General features: G+C 45.2%; 1 protein-coding gene across 2 annotated transcripts in view; it reads right to left on the reverse strand.

Moving 5' to 3' along the window:
- Nucleotides 1–13,917, reverse strand: part of SUSD3 (sushi domain containing 3) — a 34,675-nt gene continuing 20,758 nt past the window's right edge. For both annotated transcript variants that reach the window (XM_072876040.1, XM_072876041.1), the window contains exons 4-5: nt 11,422–11,589; nt 1–608 (exon numbers count right to left, since the gene is read on the reverse strand). In XM_072876040.1, the coding sequence (XP_072732141.1) occupies nt 395–608; nt 11,422–11,589 (382 nt within the window). In that variant the 3' untranslated portion in view covers nt 1–394. The remainder of the gene's footprint in view (nt 609–11,421; nt 11,590–13,917) is intronic.

A 13,917-nucleotide genomic window follows, 5' to 3' on the forward strand; every position in this document is an offset into this window, starting at 1 on the left:
TATGGGGGATTTTTCATTCTGAAATGCTTACAAAAAACACTGGTTAAAAGAAGGTTGCAATCTTACTAATGTGTAATTATCATCAGTGATTTTGTATGAGGCAAATATACAAACTGGCTACCATTTCTCTCTAGATGTACAGAAGAATGATATTATGCTTTTGCCATGGTCACAATACATAGCACGCTGTAGAGAATGGCTACAGACTGCCAGCCTCAACATTCATTTTTTTATTTGTATCAGACCTTGCAGCATTTCTGTTAAATAACCATCTTGGAATATAGAAAACTTTCAAATTCATATGAATAATTAACTTCCTATGTTGTCCTTAAGGCACATATTTCTATCCAAATTTCATTTTGGTCCAGAGAAGCAATTGTATTTCAGACACCAGCTATCCAGGTATCTGACAGCTCGGTTTGTTGTAACTATCCTTATGTCCATAGACTTCAACGACGTGTATTGAATCCACTGTCTGTACCGCAGTGGTGTGTCCTGGTACAGCTCGTTTCACAGGTGCACTACTGCTCTTGGTTAACTTAGGCAGATGATCGTTGTCTTTGCAACACCCAGAAGCTACAATGTCCCGAGTCCACTCCTCCTGGAACCTGTAAGCGTGAAGGAAAAAGTTATTTCTGTTTCATTTGCTCTGGTGGGGATACAGAACTTTCCAATCCATTTTATTTGCACGTCAGGCATTTTGCAAACAACTTGTGCTGTAACATATGGACTCGCTTCTCCTAGCATTAAAACCAGTTGGCAGCAGTGTGGCAAATAATTGTGTTTCTCTAAAAGCTGATGCAGACCTTGAAAAGACTTGTGAGGTTGGCTTTATTTGGGGTTGGGGCAGATGTTATTTGTTTGTTTTCCATCAAACAAGTCCCCAGCTTCTATTTAATACTACACTATCTAGAGAATGTTACTAAGAACACTTCAATGCTGAGACTGGTGCAGAAGGCAAGTCCTTGCTTGGTTAGCAGAGCACTGTTGGGAGCAGAAGAGCCAGCTGTGCTCGGTGGGATTTGAGGCGTTATTTGCAGAACTGCCAGCGAAGCCTATGCAGCACTGTCGCATCCTGGCTTGTGCTAACCCTTGACTGGCTGATCTGGCTACCGCCTGGACTTCCCAGAAGGGACCGCAGGCTGGCACTCTGTATTTGCCAGCTGCGTGTGTATGCAGCACTGGCAGTCACCAATCCATCCTGCACCTCACCCTTCCACAGCGGGAAAGGAGGGCTTGCCCAGGTGTGGGGTAAGCCAGCACAGGCTAGTGACTCAGAGAGCAAACAACCCAGCAGTGGATGGTGTGGGCAGAGCAGCAGCAGCGGCAGCCAGAGATGGCAGAGTTGCTGAAAAGATGCTCAGTAAACTACACACAACTGATTCAGGAAAACAGGGGGATGGGATCAGCTTGTTCTTGAACTCTGCTGCAAGAGGCGTGATGGATGCAGCTGGCTTTAAGCACATGGACGGCTCTGTGAACCAGAAGCAGGTAAAAAGACCTTTCGGGTTGTGCCAAATTACTGTAGTCTGAGCGTGCGGGCTTTTGTAAAACATCAGTTATTCCACAGCAGCTGTTTGCATGCAGACCAGGTGCTGAGGTCGCTTGCCCCACGTTCACTGCAGGTAAGCTAGCTCACAGGGCTCCTCTAGCTTCCTCTGAACCCACTGGTGCTGGCCACTGAACGCAGCAGCCTGCACACCCCCACCCAGGACAACGTGGTCTTACCCTTTCGTACATGAAAAGCTGGTCAGGAAACAGAAGCTGCATTCTGCAGTTGTCAGTTGCAGACAGCCAGCAGAAATGCTCATACACGAAACGTGCATACATATAGGAACCACAGGGGAAGAGCAGAAAATAAAACCAAATAACTCAGGTCTTGCGGTTCTGGTACAGAGTAGGTATACTGCAGATACATCTTTCTTGTAAAGGAGAATAAATCTCGCTCTTCAGTGGAAAGGTGTATTACAGAACTATCTGGGGCATGAGCTACAGTCAGATAGTGTAAAGGCATCTTAAAGCACCTCTGCTTTTGAAGCGAGAAGGCACTGTATCGGTGTAGTCAGAATATACTCATCAAGGGGGTGCTCAGATGGGCAGAATTTACCCACCTGTAATTTGGACAACAACACACTCATCTATTTCTCAAAAAAACAGCCTGGTAACTTTACCCAGTTTGTATTGACTTGTACTGTTTCAACTGTGCCTTTTAATCTTGGTGTGTCAACAAGTCTTCAAGTATCTTTGTGTTTGACACCAGAACACCCATCTGAGTAGCCCTGTGGCTTGCCATCAGGGAACAGAAGCTACATGGAGTAATGCTGCAGATCTTACTGCTGAAAGAAAATCTTCTGAAATACTTGCTACTGTGCTTTTTTTTTTTTTTTAATACTACAAGGAACTCAGTTCCGTCTTCTTGAGGGCGTAGTCAATAGTTACAAAATAAAAATCAAATCAAAAGAGCGTGTACAGGGAGAAGAACCAGGATAAAGTTTTGCATAGGGTAGCCACAGCTTTGCAAAGAGCCCTGCCAGGATTATAGTTCAAATCTAGGTATTCTGGTTATTTTGCAATAAATAGAGTTTACCTGGGCACAATCCATCTCATTCTGATGTTTTCTCCTGTAAAGCTCTGCATTGTGAAACTCTGCAATTGCCCACAGTGCACCACCAACTCAGGAAGCCAAAGTGGCTAAAACTGTACTTGGAGAACAACTATACTCCTGGCTAAGCAACCTCTTCCTCCCATTTTGGGAACTATTAAGCTTCCATTGACTGAAATAAGTCTAGTATGAGGTGACAGTAGGCAACCTCCATTCACTGCAGTGCATCGAACCCTGCGGATGTCAGAGGGATGGTGAAGTCAGTGGAGTTCCACCTAAGCAGAGGGTGAGAAGAGCTATTAAGAGGGTTGCAGTGTCGACAAGGGACAGAGAAATGTGCACGCAGTGGGCTCTCCTCTGCATGCATAGCTATCAGTCAGACGCAGCCTTCAGTTTGCACTTTCATCCTCGGGAGCTCTGGACTTTATCCAGACTTTTTTCAAGCGCTTTGTGACTTTTTTTCAACCGCTTCAACTATCCTTAACTCCAGTTTCCAGCTGGGCTGCTTCAAAACTTCACGTAAGAGGATCAGAAGACCTCCCTGCACTCATCTCTGGAAATGCAAACCCACCCAAGGATGTGAGGTGCTGAACAGCCTAGCTAGATGCACAATACATTTGACAAGGGCAGATTTTATGTGACAGCTAAAGTTAGAGCTCCCATCGGGGGAGAAGAACAGCCACCATAGCATTTGTCAATGGGTTTTAGAGGATTCACAAGAATTTTGCTTTGTGTGACTTGAGAGCTGTTCCTAGCTGGAGGGGAAAACGCTGTTAACGGGACATCCGAGGAGGGTGAGAACTCGGAGCAGTGGGGCCACCGCAACGCTGCCCGCTGCAGGCACTGGCTCTGAAAAGAGGTTTTTGTACTGGAGGACAGGAGGGATTTTTTTGTTGCTGTACGTCTGGTGACTTTGTACAAGACCCTGGGGTACTCATGGAAGCGTTACGAAAACAATAATAGCAGCTTTATTGAAAGCACATGTTGCTGTGCACACACCCTCCACGCTTGTTGCGATGACAATTAAGACTGAAATTCAGAAATCAGTATAATTTAGCAGCCAGCTATCCTACCCTTTGTGACAGGGCCCCAAGATGAAACCACAGCTCACTTCCCCTGCCTGATCTTTCTCTGAAATACGCGTGTCAAAAGGTACTGGAAGATTTTAGTCTCTGAAAGGTGGCAGTGGGGAACACAGAGCACAGTAATAACAAACTAGAAGAAAAAAAAAGCCTCTGTGAATAGAGAAGCTCAAGGTGGGGCAACTCACAGAGGGGACAATCTATATAAAAGCTGGAAAAGGAAATCTGCCCCTCTCCTGTGCTGGGTCTCCTCCCTTCTGGTCCCAAGTGCCACACAATCAAACATTGTATGTGTAGGGAACTGTATTAATTACGTACAATTGTATCAAACAGGTCATTTGCTCTTTGCAGCCATTTCACTGGATGCTTTATGTAGCGAAGTATTAAACACCATGGTGACGGTCGGTCCTACATCTCTTCCTGAAGCCCTGGGAGCAGCCCGCTGGTGTGTCTCCGCAATTTAAGCCTTGTAGCTGAGCTGGGGGGGAGCATTCACACCCGTGCAGACATTCATGTACGCTGTGCAAATGATGCCACACAGGTACCACAGCCTTGGGCGGCAGCAGCCAGCAGGGCTGAGCTCTGCATGCCCGAGCTTTCAGGCAAACAAGAGCAATTTCTGACAGCGAGGCCAATCATAAAATAAAATGCATGGATCTTTTGGAGGGAGTGAAGGGCCCAGCTCTCTGGTGAGACTGCTGACCTTCAAAAGCATCCAGAACAATCGGTTTCCCCAGGACCTCTAACAGCCTTGCACTAAGTCACTGTTGTGGAAGACGTTCTGCTCCCTTAATTCTCCCACTGATGCATCTCCTAGCAGTCATTCTAGGTGTCCCGGTGGCTTTTTCTTGTTCTACTTATGTTTTCCATCGAGCTTTGCAGCAGCTTGTCTCTCAACATGGGTATTCCTTCAAGTCTTGTCCCCTTTCACTGTGGTAAATCTACACCCCACTACCCTGCTAGCAGAAGGGCATCAGATCCTTCAGCTTTTTAATCTCTTCTACTTAGGTGTTCAGAGGGGAAAAGCAGCTGGGAAAGTGCACCCAAGGGGGCAGAGGGCAAGGTAGGAATGTGGCAAAGCGTCCCATCCCATCTTGTCCATACTTCTGGAAGGTCCTTTGGCTTTCAGCCATGCTCCTCAGCACGCCTGGGCAGACATGAACATTTTTTAGAGCAACACGAGTTTCTGATTGGCACCTTCCTTGCAACACCTTACACAAGGTAGTGGAAAACTTCAACCACTATAGCCACTAAATCAAGGAGAAAAAGAAAATATTTCATTTTACTGTGGAGGCCAAAGCTATGAGCCAATTTCAGCAACCTTGCATATGACTTCTTGGACTGACTGAAAACGCCGAGTTGCCTCTCCTAAGAGCATGCTGGCTTTCTTTTTGCAAAACCTTTTCACTTGGACATCTTTGTTGTTGGATTGTCCGTATTTGCTTTTTGCCAGGTACACTGGTAATGCATCTTGTAGTCAGAAAGGGCTCCGGTACAAAAATTTCAGGTACTAAAAATATCTTCTGTGGGAGAATATACTAGCCTGTTTCTCTGCAGAAGAGATTTTTTCTTCTTGATAATATGCTCCAGCTGTAGTGGATATCTGAAAGGAGGACTTTAAACCTACTGAGACATGGGCTTTTCCATTTGACTCACTCCTGCAGTCAGATCAGCTACTTCATAAAGAATGTTTTATAACTTGGCCTAGAGCTGTGTAAAATAATTCACCTCAAAACAGGCCAAATTTGGAATGCACAACTTCTTCCAAGTGCTTCCACACCAGGGGAAAAAAAATCACCAAATTTCTTTGCTGCTCTTTAGATGTATTTTTGAGCTGGACTAGTTTCTTTCTGGTTGTTGTCTTAGCTGACAGAGGATGAAAAGGAGTTCGTCTACAGCTAAATGCACTTCTCCCTGAGTGTGGAAAATACTGGACCATCAATTCTCCCTTGCAAAATAACAGCACACCCCTGAGCCAAGGGAGTATCTATTCCAGGACAGGTTACAGGACTCTTTGCTGAAAAAGCAAAGAAAATAGAGGCTTCCCTAGGTGTGGCTATTTCTTACCATAATTAGGAAGTTGATACAAACTGAAACCAGCTCTCTCGGCTTTTTGTTATTACTAGCTATCTATCTTTCCCCTGGGACAGCTATCTTTCTGCACATGCTAATGTATAAATATGCTACGGCTCAAGCAGTGTAGTGCCCAGTTCTTTAATGTCTTTGCATGCCAAAAAGGGTCTGCTGTTTGCTCTGACAACGGTTACGCTAGATTGTGCATATTTTTATCGTTTCTCCTAGAGGCATGGCTAGGACTACTTAATGGAAAAGAGGAGGCTGCTATTTCAGTTTGGGAGTCACAAGCAAGCTGCTGGAGCTCCTCCGCCTTACTCCAGGCAGGGGAACCCAAGGCCACACTTGCCTCAACCCACCGGTACCGACCGTTCACCTGGGGAACAGCTACAGCTGACCCACGGCAGCGGGTGAGCGTACCCCCGCGCCCACGTTAGGGTGACCCCACTCTTCTTTTCAACACCAGTTTCTTTAATATAATCTCTTACTGACATTCACCTCCATCTCTCAAACATTACCAGTAGCTGGCACAGAGGAAGGACAGCTGTCATTAAGCTTCTCTTCACTGATATTTTACCCTGTGCCTGTCACGGGGCAGAGGACAACCTGCCTGCTCAGGCAGCTAAGTCCAAGCTCTCCCATATGGCTGTTTGCTGGGGACGGAAGAGGACCGTTCATCTCGCGTGGTGGTTGCCCAGGCAATTATTCCAGAGGATTACTGCAGGGTCAGGTATTATTCTTCATCAGAAAATAACTGACTCAAAAATAACGTATCCTGCTCAGGAGCATACCCATTTCAAAAAACCTCTTAAACCCGGCACGGCGTTTCAAGTGCTGGTCTCTCTGCAATACCAGATGTCCCTGATGCTCAGGACTCTCCCTGGCGAGACCCCCAGTGCCTGTCTAACCCAGCAGGTGTGGTGCTCTCTGCTGTTGGGGAAGGTCTCTCACTTTGGATGAATGATGCCAACAGCCCTGGTTTCATTCTCATGCCGAATTGGGAATACTTTTAAATCTTAAAATGTTAAAGAGAGCAGAATACAATTTACTGATTTTAGCCTTTTCTCCTATTACATACTGCAGTCAGGCTGTGAGAGCTATTCCCAATATATCCCCGTGTTGACAAGCCCTGCCTCTGCCTAGCAATCCTCCTGGGGGGCTGTTTTGGAGGTTCATGCACACTGTTCTCCTCTAACTACGTGGCCCAGAGCTGCGGCTAATCTCCCTCCCATAGAGGACAGACCCTTTTCTCCAGCTATCTGTCTCAAACCTCTGCATCACGCAGCAACCTGCTATCTCTGCTCTATGCTCTAAACTTCTGAGAAGCAATGCTGGGGAAAACGTGTCCCTCCCAGCGGCCCCATGCCTTGTAACTTGGCTTTCCCTGCTCAATATTAGTTAGCTCTTCAAATATTATAAAAGAACAAATATGCTGTAAATGCTTGCAGCTCCTGCATATAAGACTTTCTGCTAAAAATTGGTATTTTTATCCTCATTATGATTCCTTACATCCAAATTAAAGAGGTGGCATCAACAGTGACTGCACTTGGTAATTAATGATCCCAGGTATTTGTAGACGTATTTCTCATGATTTAAAAGCAATTTGTTCAAGCAGCCAAGAAGCCAGAATGCGGCTTATTATAATTAGAGTAGTTGCCACTAAAATTCAGCATTTCCCTGCAAAACTATATTTTCATCACATTTGTTCCATGCTTCAAACACGAGGGGAAAAAGATCTCATTTTGTGGCAGACAGGTCCAGAACAGCACATTGGAGCCTCCACTGTCCAACAGCTGGGCTTCTTCATTATTTATAACCTCTATACATCAGCATTCTGCATCCACATTATGTCACCTTGTCACAGCCAAAATTATCTCATCGGCATACTAAGGCACTGCTTTAACAGATGATAGTTTTTTAATCCTAAATTACTCTGTAAACCATAACAAATATCTTACCTGTCTGAAAGAATTGGCTTTTTATTTTGTTTGTTCTTACAGTATTTTTGATCCTTAAAGTGGTGAAGCCAAATGTTAATATCCAGTTAATCTCTAAACCTATTTCAATTAAGTCTGAAAAGCAGCATGACCTACATCCTTTTCTAGTCAAAAATAGGCTAAGATATACCCAAGAGGGTCTTCTTCAAGGGTGGAGGAATTCTCACTCCTGCAGATACTTCATGTGTTACATGAAGAAGCAGCACAACAGTTTTCTTTAAGAAAAGGAAACGCTATGGTAAAAACGGCATAAATTGCCAAGCCTCCACCCACTCCTTTCTCAGACAAGGGCACCACTCATCTCTCAGCCTTCCCCTTCTAAGTGGGTTGCAGAGCCACTTCCCATGGCTGTATCGCAGAGAACCACGCGTACTGCAGCCCTGAAAAAGGCAGGGAGAAAACGATCAGCCTCCCGTGCTTCCTAGGAGAGTTCCTTATTAGAAAAACAAAGTCGGATTTCTGATTTGCTCAGACGTCTAGCGATGCATTGCACAAATTCCTCCAAATGTCTGAAACATTAACACGAGGAGAGGAGAGGAGAGGAGAGGAGAGGAGAGGAGAGGAGAGGAGAGGGAGAGGGAGAGGGAGAGGGAGAGGGAGAGGGAGAGGGAGAGGGAGAGGGAGAGGGAGAGGGAGAGGGAGAGGGAGAGGGAGAGGAGAGGGAGAGGAGAGGGAGAGGAGAGGGAGAGGAGAGGGAGAGGAGAGGGAGAGGAGAGGAGAGGAGAGGAGAGGAGAGGAGAGGAGAGGAGAGGAGAGAGGGAGAAAGGGAGAGGAGAGGGAGAGGGAGAGGGAGAGGGAGAGGGAGAGGGAGAGGGAGAGGGAGAGGGAGAGGGAGAGGGAGAGGGAGAGGAGAGGAGAGGAGAGGAGAGGAGAGGAGAGGGAGAGGGAGAGGGAGAGGGAGAGGAGAGGGAGAGGGAGAGGGAGAGGGAGAGGGAGAGGAGAGGGAGAGGAGAGGGAGAGGGAGAGGAGAGGGAGGGGAGACTATTTCAGTTGGAAGGGACCCACAACAATCCTCTAGTCCAACTGCCTGACCAATTCAGGGCTGACCAAAAGTTAAAGCATGGTGTTAAGGGCATTGTCCAAATGCCTCTTGAACACTGACAGGCTTGGGGCATCGACCACTTCTCCAAGAAGCCTGTTCCAGGGTTTTATCACCATCTTGGTAAAGAAATGCTTCCTAATATCAAGTCTGAACCTTCCTTGAGGAGCCTTGGTTTTTAGCTTGTTCATGACCACGGCACGCATGCTTTGGTTCACACGCACACAGCAATATACTAAAGCTTTCTTTTGGGCTTGCTTGCCCTCAGTTTTGCTGCTTTTTTCCAACAACCTTTATTTATTTCCTTGGACAATCAACACTATAACAGCTCCACCACTACAGCAACACCCTCACGGTTAGAGATTTCCTCCAAGCATAGGCTGCCAGCACGTCCACTTTAAGTTAAACAGAGAAAGGTACCGCAGAAATAACCCAGGTCGTAAACATGTCCTTTCACGCTGGTCTTCCTGGCATAAGCCAGCTTCACGTTTGCACCTCCCCAGGGACTGGCCTACCCTGTCCTGCTGTTCCCAGTAAGCTGGATGTGCGCAGGACGATGAAACTTATCCTAATTCACTACACACAAAAAATAAGTCTTGCAAGTGAAACACAAAGCTGACAGATCGTTTGTTGTCTTCAAGAGCTGGCATGAAATATGTGAGCAGAATTCCCACATCTCATCCTGCGCATATATCCATTTAACAGAATTAACCAGCAGAAATTAGCATCTTTTACTAACCTTGATTAAATAGATCTGACTTGAGTGAAGAAATGGAACAAGGTACAATTTGATAAAGGGTCACACCTGTTCCTAGAGCAATTCCAAGACAGTTTTATTCAGGGTCTGTAACAGCTTCAATGCCATTTCCATCTCTGATTAGAAGCGGCGCCCGTTCCCCACGTGAGAAACAGCCAGACTTTTGGCTCTGGGGTGCACAGACTAATACATCTGCTCTCCTAGCTGATTTTTGCTCTGCCTAGTGATTAGCCAGGATCACATCACCTCTGCATGCTGGAAATAAAGTAGACCTTGATTAATAGCAGAACTCGTGCATCAGGAGGTGGGTATGTGCATCCGTATTTAACACAGCATGTGTATCGTTCTACATCGGAAAAAAAGAGCTCACAGGCTTTCCTCCTCCTGCAATTCCCCACTGAAGTTTATACATTCTCCAGTTTTCTAAAGAAATAATAAACCTGTTGATTTCTGGCCCCAGAGAAGCTGCTTATCCAGAAGAATTGTATATTCCCTGCTACTTTCAGTGAAGAAAAAGTGTACAGAATTTGGTAAACATAACACAGCAGCTTCTGCTCTGTGGAGTGGTGCAGATAAGAACCCAGAAGGAGCTCGACGCTCCAGCAGAGCACTAACCTGTTTACAGCCCTTTATAAGTTTATCCATATTATTTTAAAAGCAGATTACACTTATACAAAACATTAACATCGCAGCAGATTGAAGTTGCCCAAAATTAAAAATTGCATCCTGAGTCTTCTAAAAACTGTTTAGGTTATTATCAGCATTTAATTAGCTTTATACATCTTTCTGAAATCACCCAAAGCTAGGAATTGATTAAGCAGCCATCAGACTTTTGTGCAAGTGCTCCATTTGAATATAATTTCCAGCTGCACTGTGACATGGAAGTAGGTTTATAATCTGCATAAAATTGTTTTCTGCAGGTAACCCCTACAAATCACAGATACTGCTGTACATAAAGGCTGTACAAGTGAGCAGTGAATTAAAAGCAAACAAGGATTGTGCTATATATTATTGTACATGACGACGAAGCAGAACCCAAAGGGTATAAAAGACACAATGACGTGTGTTTATACGAACAGTAATAGCAAAACAGCAATTAGAATTTAACACATATTCATTTTTCTGTTTTTCTTTTGTTGGCAACAACACAGCCAGCGTAGCACATCTGGACTCTTTCAGAGGTGATTTTGAACTGACACAAAAAATACCTATGCCCACCATCCACGCATCCACAGTACGTGACGTGCTTTACTTCAGCATGGACATTTCTTTGGACTGCCCCAGGTCAGGGGTCCTGCACTGTGGGCATTCACTCTGCCTTGCAGATGAGGATCCCGTTGTGTTTGCCCTGCACACCCCGATAACGAAACGATACTTCTCAAGAGAGCTTTCACGGCCACCGAGGATAAACGGTAATACTCGATGCTCACTTTGAGCCGTACCGCAGCCCCGGGTGTCCCCGTCTGGCTCCTCTCCTAAGGCTCTTAGGCAAGCTGGCACCTTGATACCACTACCCAATACAGAGTAGTGACTTTCCTGCTGCAGGTTAGCATCAATTTAACAAAGCCAATTAAAAACCTCTCTCCAGTTAATCTGGTGCAACCTCCCCTGCAGACGAGGCTTAACCAAGCACTAGTGGGGATAGATAAAAGAAGCTGTAAGGAGGGAGGTCATGCTCAGCTTCTCTGCTGTCTCACCTTTTGGCAACGTTAATTCCCCACAAGATGGGCGAGTTCAAGGACAAGCCCTGACAATCCACTGGCATCATGTCCTCTTCAGGGGCATCCCTTTAAAATGCATTATTAAGGAATCCTCTTTCTAAAATTTGTTCAGCAAACGCATTCAAACCCACTATATTTTAATAGCCTTACCTGTAGAAGCCTTGGTTATCATATGCCATGTTAGTCACATCATCAAATACGGATTTATTCCTGAGTTTCTTATTGTTGTTGTTATTGTTTCTTCCCTTAAAACCAAAGTAAGCAGCTTGCATGTGCTCTAGTTCTTCAGTTCTGAGCTGGTACCACAGCTGCATATCTCTGTGAATAAAGCAAGCGGTAAAATACTTTACTATGATAAACAGCTGTATATCTGAGCTTTTATCTGACCACAGCCCTGACTCACTAGAGTTTAAATCTAAATCCAGGTTTACTGAAAACAGCACTTAAACACATGCTGAACTTCAAGTGTAAGCCAAATCTCCAGAGACTTAAATACCTGCTTAAATACCTTAAGGTGGGGGATTCTTAAATAGCATAAATATTATTCTGTAAAATAGTGTTATTTTAAGTATTATCCAGCACTCCTCAAAACACAAGCACACAAACAAACAAAAAAGAGCAATTTTCTTATGAGCACCTGTGGATAGTCCAAAGGAACAAAACCCCAATAATTATGCCTATTTGATTCAGTGGATTTTAAGACTACAGGTAATAGGGAAAGTCACTTAAGGCATGATGTTGTATCAATGTTCTCATGGACCTTCATCAGTGACACACGTCAGGCGAGATCCTGTTGTATGTGAAAAGACTACAGACCATCCCTATTTTATGGAATACATTATTTCAGAAAAAAAAGTATTTTCTGTAAATTTTTGCAGCACTGCCATTCCTAAGGGTCAAAAATCACCAGGCAGGTTGAAAAGATGAATTGACTTTAAAATGGAGAAGACAGGTAATGTTGCCTTTGTTAAGAGCAGGGCTTTTTCAGTTGCCTCCAGGATTTCCTTTTGGAAATGCTCAAGGCGCTTTTCATGCTGCTCTCTACAACTCTGGGGAAAAAAAAAATAATGACAATTTCTTTTCTTGTTTTTAAAAGAAGTCTAAGATTCACACAATCACAGACATTCACACTAGCTGATGGGACAAGATTAAATTTTGAGGGCTGGCGATGCTGATTTTGGTGTCATTTCTGCCCTCTCAAGATGCAGTCCTGCTCCTGCTGAAGAAAATGGCAGCTACGATCATGCAGTGGGACAAGGTCTGCGAGAAGGCTAAATTATGTGAGGATTTTCAGCAGCCTTTGTCCTTTTTCTCTCCAAATGCAAGGATAAAACACAAGATGGCACTTCAAAGATCATCAAACAGATACCTTGCAAGACAGGCTTGTAGGCAGAAGTGGTCTCTTCTAGTAGACCAACTGAAAGAGCCAAGAAAAGTAAACAGGCAGACTTCAAAGCTAAAGGCAAGATGAGGACACCCTCCCTACCCCACAGGTACAGACTACCTTTTCTTTCAGAGATGGTCTGATGCTTATTTAACTAATCCCCTACCCCTATTCTTATCAAGTTATCGAGCCTGCAGCTTCTCTTCAGATCAATGCTCTGTGCATCCAAAAGCCGATCCACATTTTCCAACGACATCAACTGACCTCACAAAAGAGATCCTCTCTACACGCGGGCCCTCGCGCACTTACACCCTGGGACGCTGCCAGCTGCAGCAGTGCTACCACCACATCTGGCACTGCAGCACGGGCCGTGGGTCGAGCAAGTTTCATACAGGCATGTGTTACTCTTTCTCACGTGACACGGACGGTTTCTCCACCATCTCAGTTGCTTTCTGACAGCGGGGCCAAGCCACACAATGTCTACGGTGCCCGCAGGTTCCCCCCCTAGGAGCGGGGCTCAGGGGGATGGGGCAGGCTGGAGCAGCTCCTTCAGGAGGCAGTGAAGGGAGGACAGAGGGCAGCAGGGAACTGAGAAGCTCCCGACACAGGGAATCATTTTATGTCCTGATGACAGAACCAGGTCAAAACGCCCGGTGTGAAGGGCTTTTCTTTCATGAGAGAAAAATATCAAGTCATCAAAGTCATGTGAACAGCTACTTTGGACAAAACTCCATTTAAAATAAATGAAAAACAAGGACTTTGATATGAATAGTCTTATCAAAAAGAAAAGCGGTGATTCCAAAAATGCCAATCAACCCTTTCATTTCAAAAATTATTTCATGCTATCAGTGAAAACCTAACATTACGAGTGACACCAAAGACTTTCTTTTTGCCTCGTAAAATCATTTCAAGGGAAACAGAAAATCTGTATTTTGGTTACAATCAGATTTCAAAATGACAGAATTTCCCCCCTAAGCAGGTTCCCACGCAGCTCTAGATAAAACACAGCTTGGAGCAGAGAGACCTTCACTCGTGTCCTCCCCAGTCCCCCTCTACTCCACTGCCGCCCCCCCGCGTTCCAAACACTTCTCTGAAGCAAGAAGAAGCTTAAAATCAAGCAGAAGTGCAGCTCACTGTCTGCACAGCAGGCATCAGCGGGACAGGCTGCAGCCACCCCACCGAGTTACAAGCAGTGGTGGGAACAACGAGCAGGAAAAGTGGGAGGGAAATGAAGAAGAGGTGCCCGTGGAAAGCCGCCTGCA

The sequence above is a fragment of the Ciconia boyciana genome, chromosome 11 (assembly GCF_034638445.1).
Source record: "Ciconia boyciana chromosome 11, ASM3463844v1, whole genome shotgun sequence".
Classification (NCBI taxonomy): Eukaryota; Metazoa; Chordata; class Aves; order Ciconiiformes; family Ciconiidae; genus Ciconia; species Ciconia boyciana.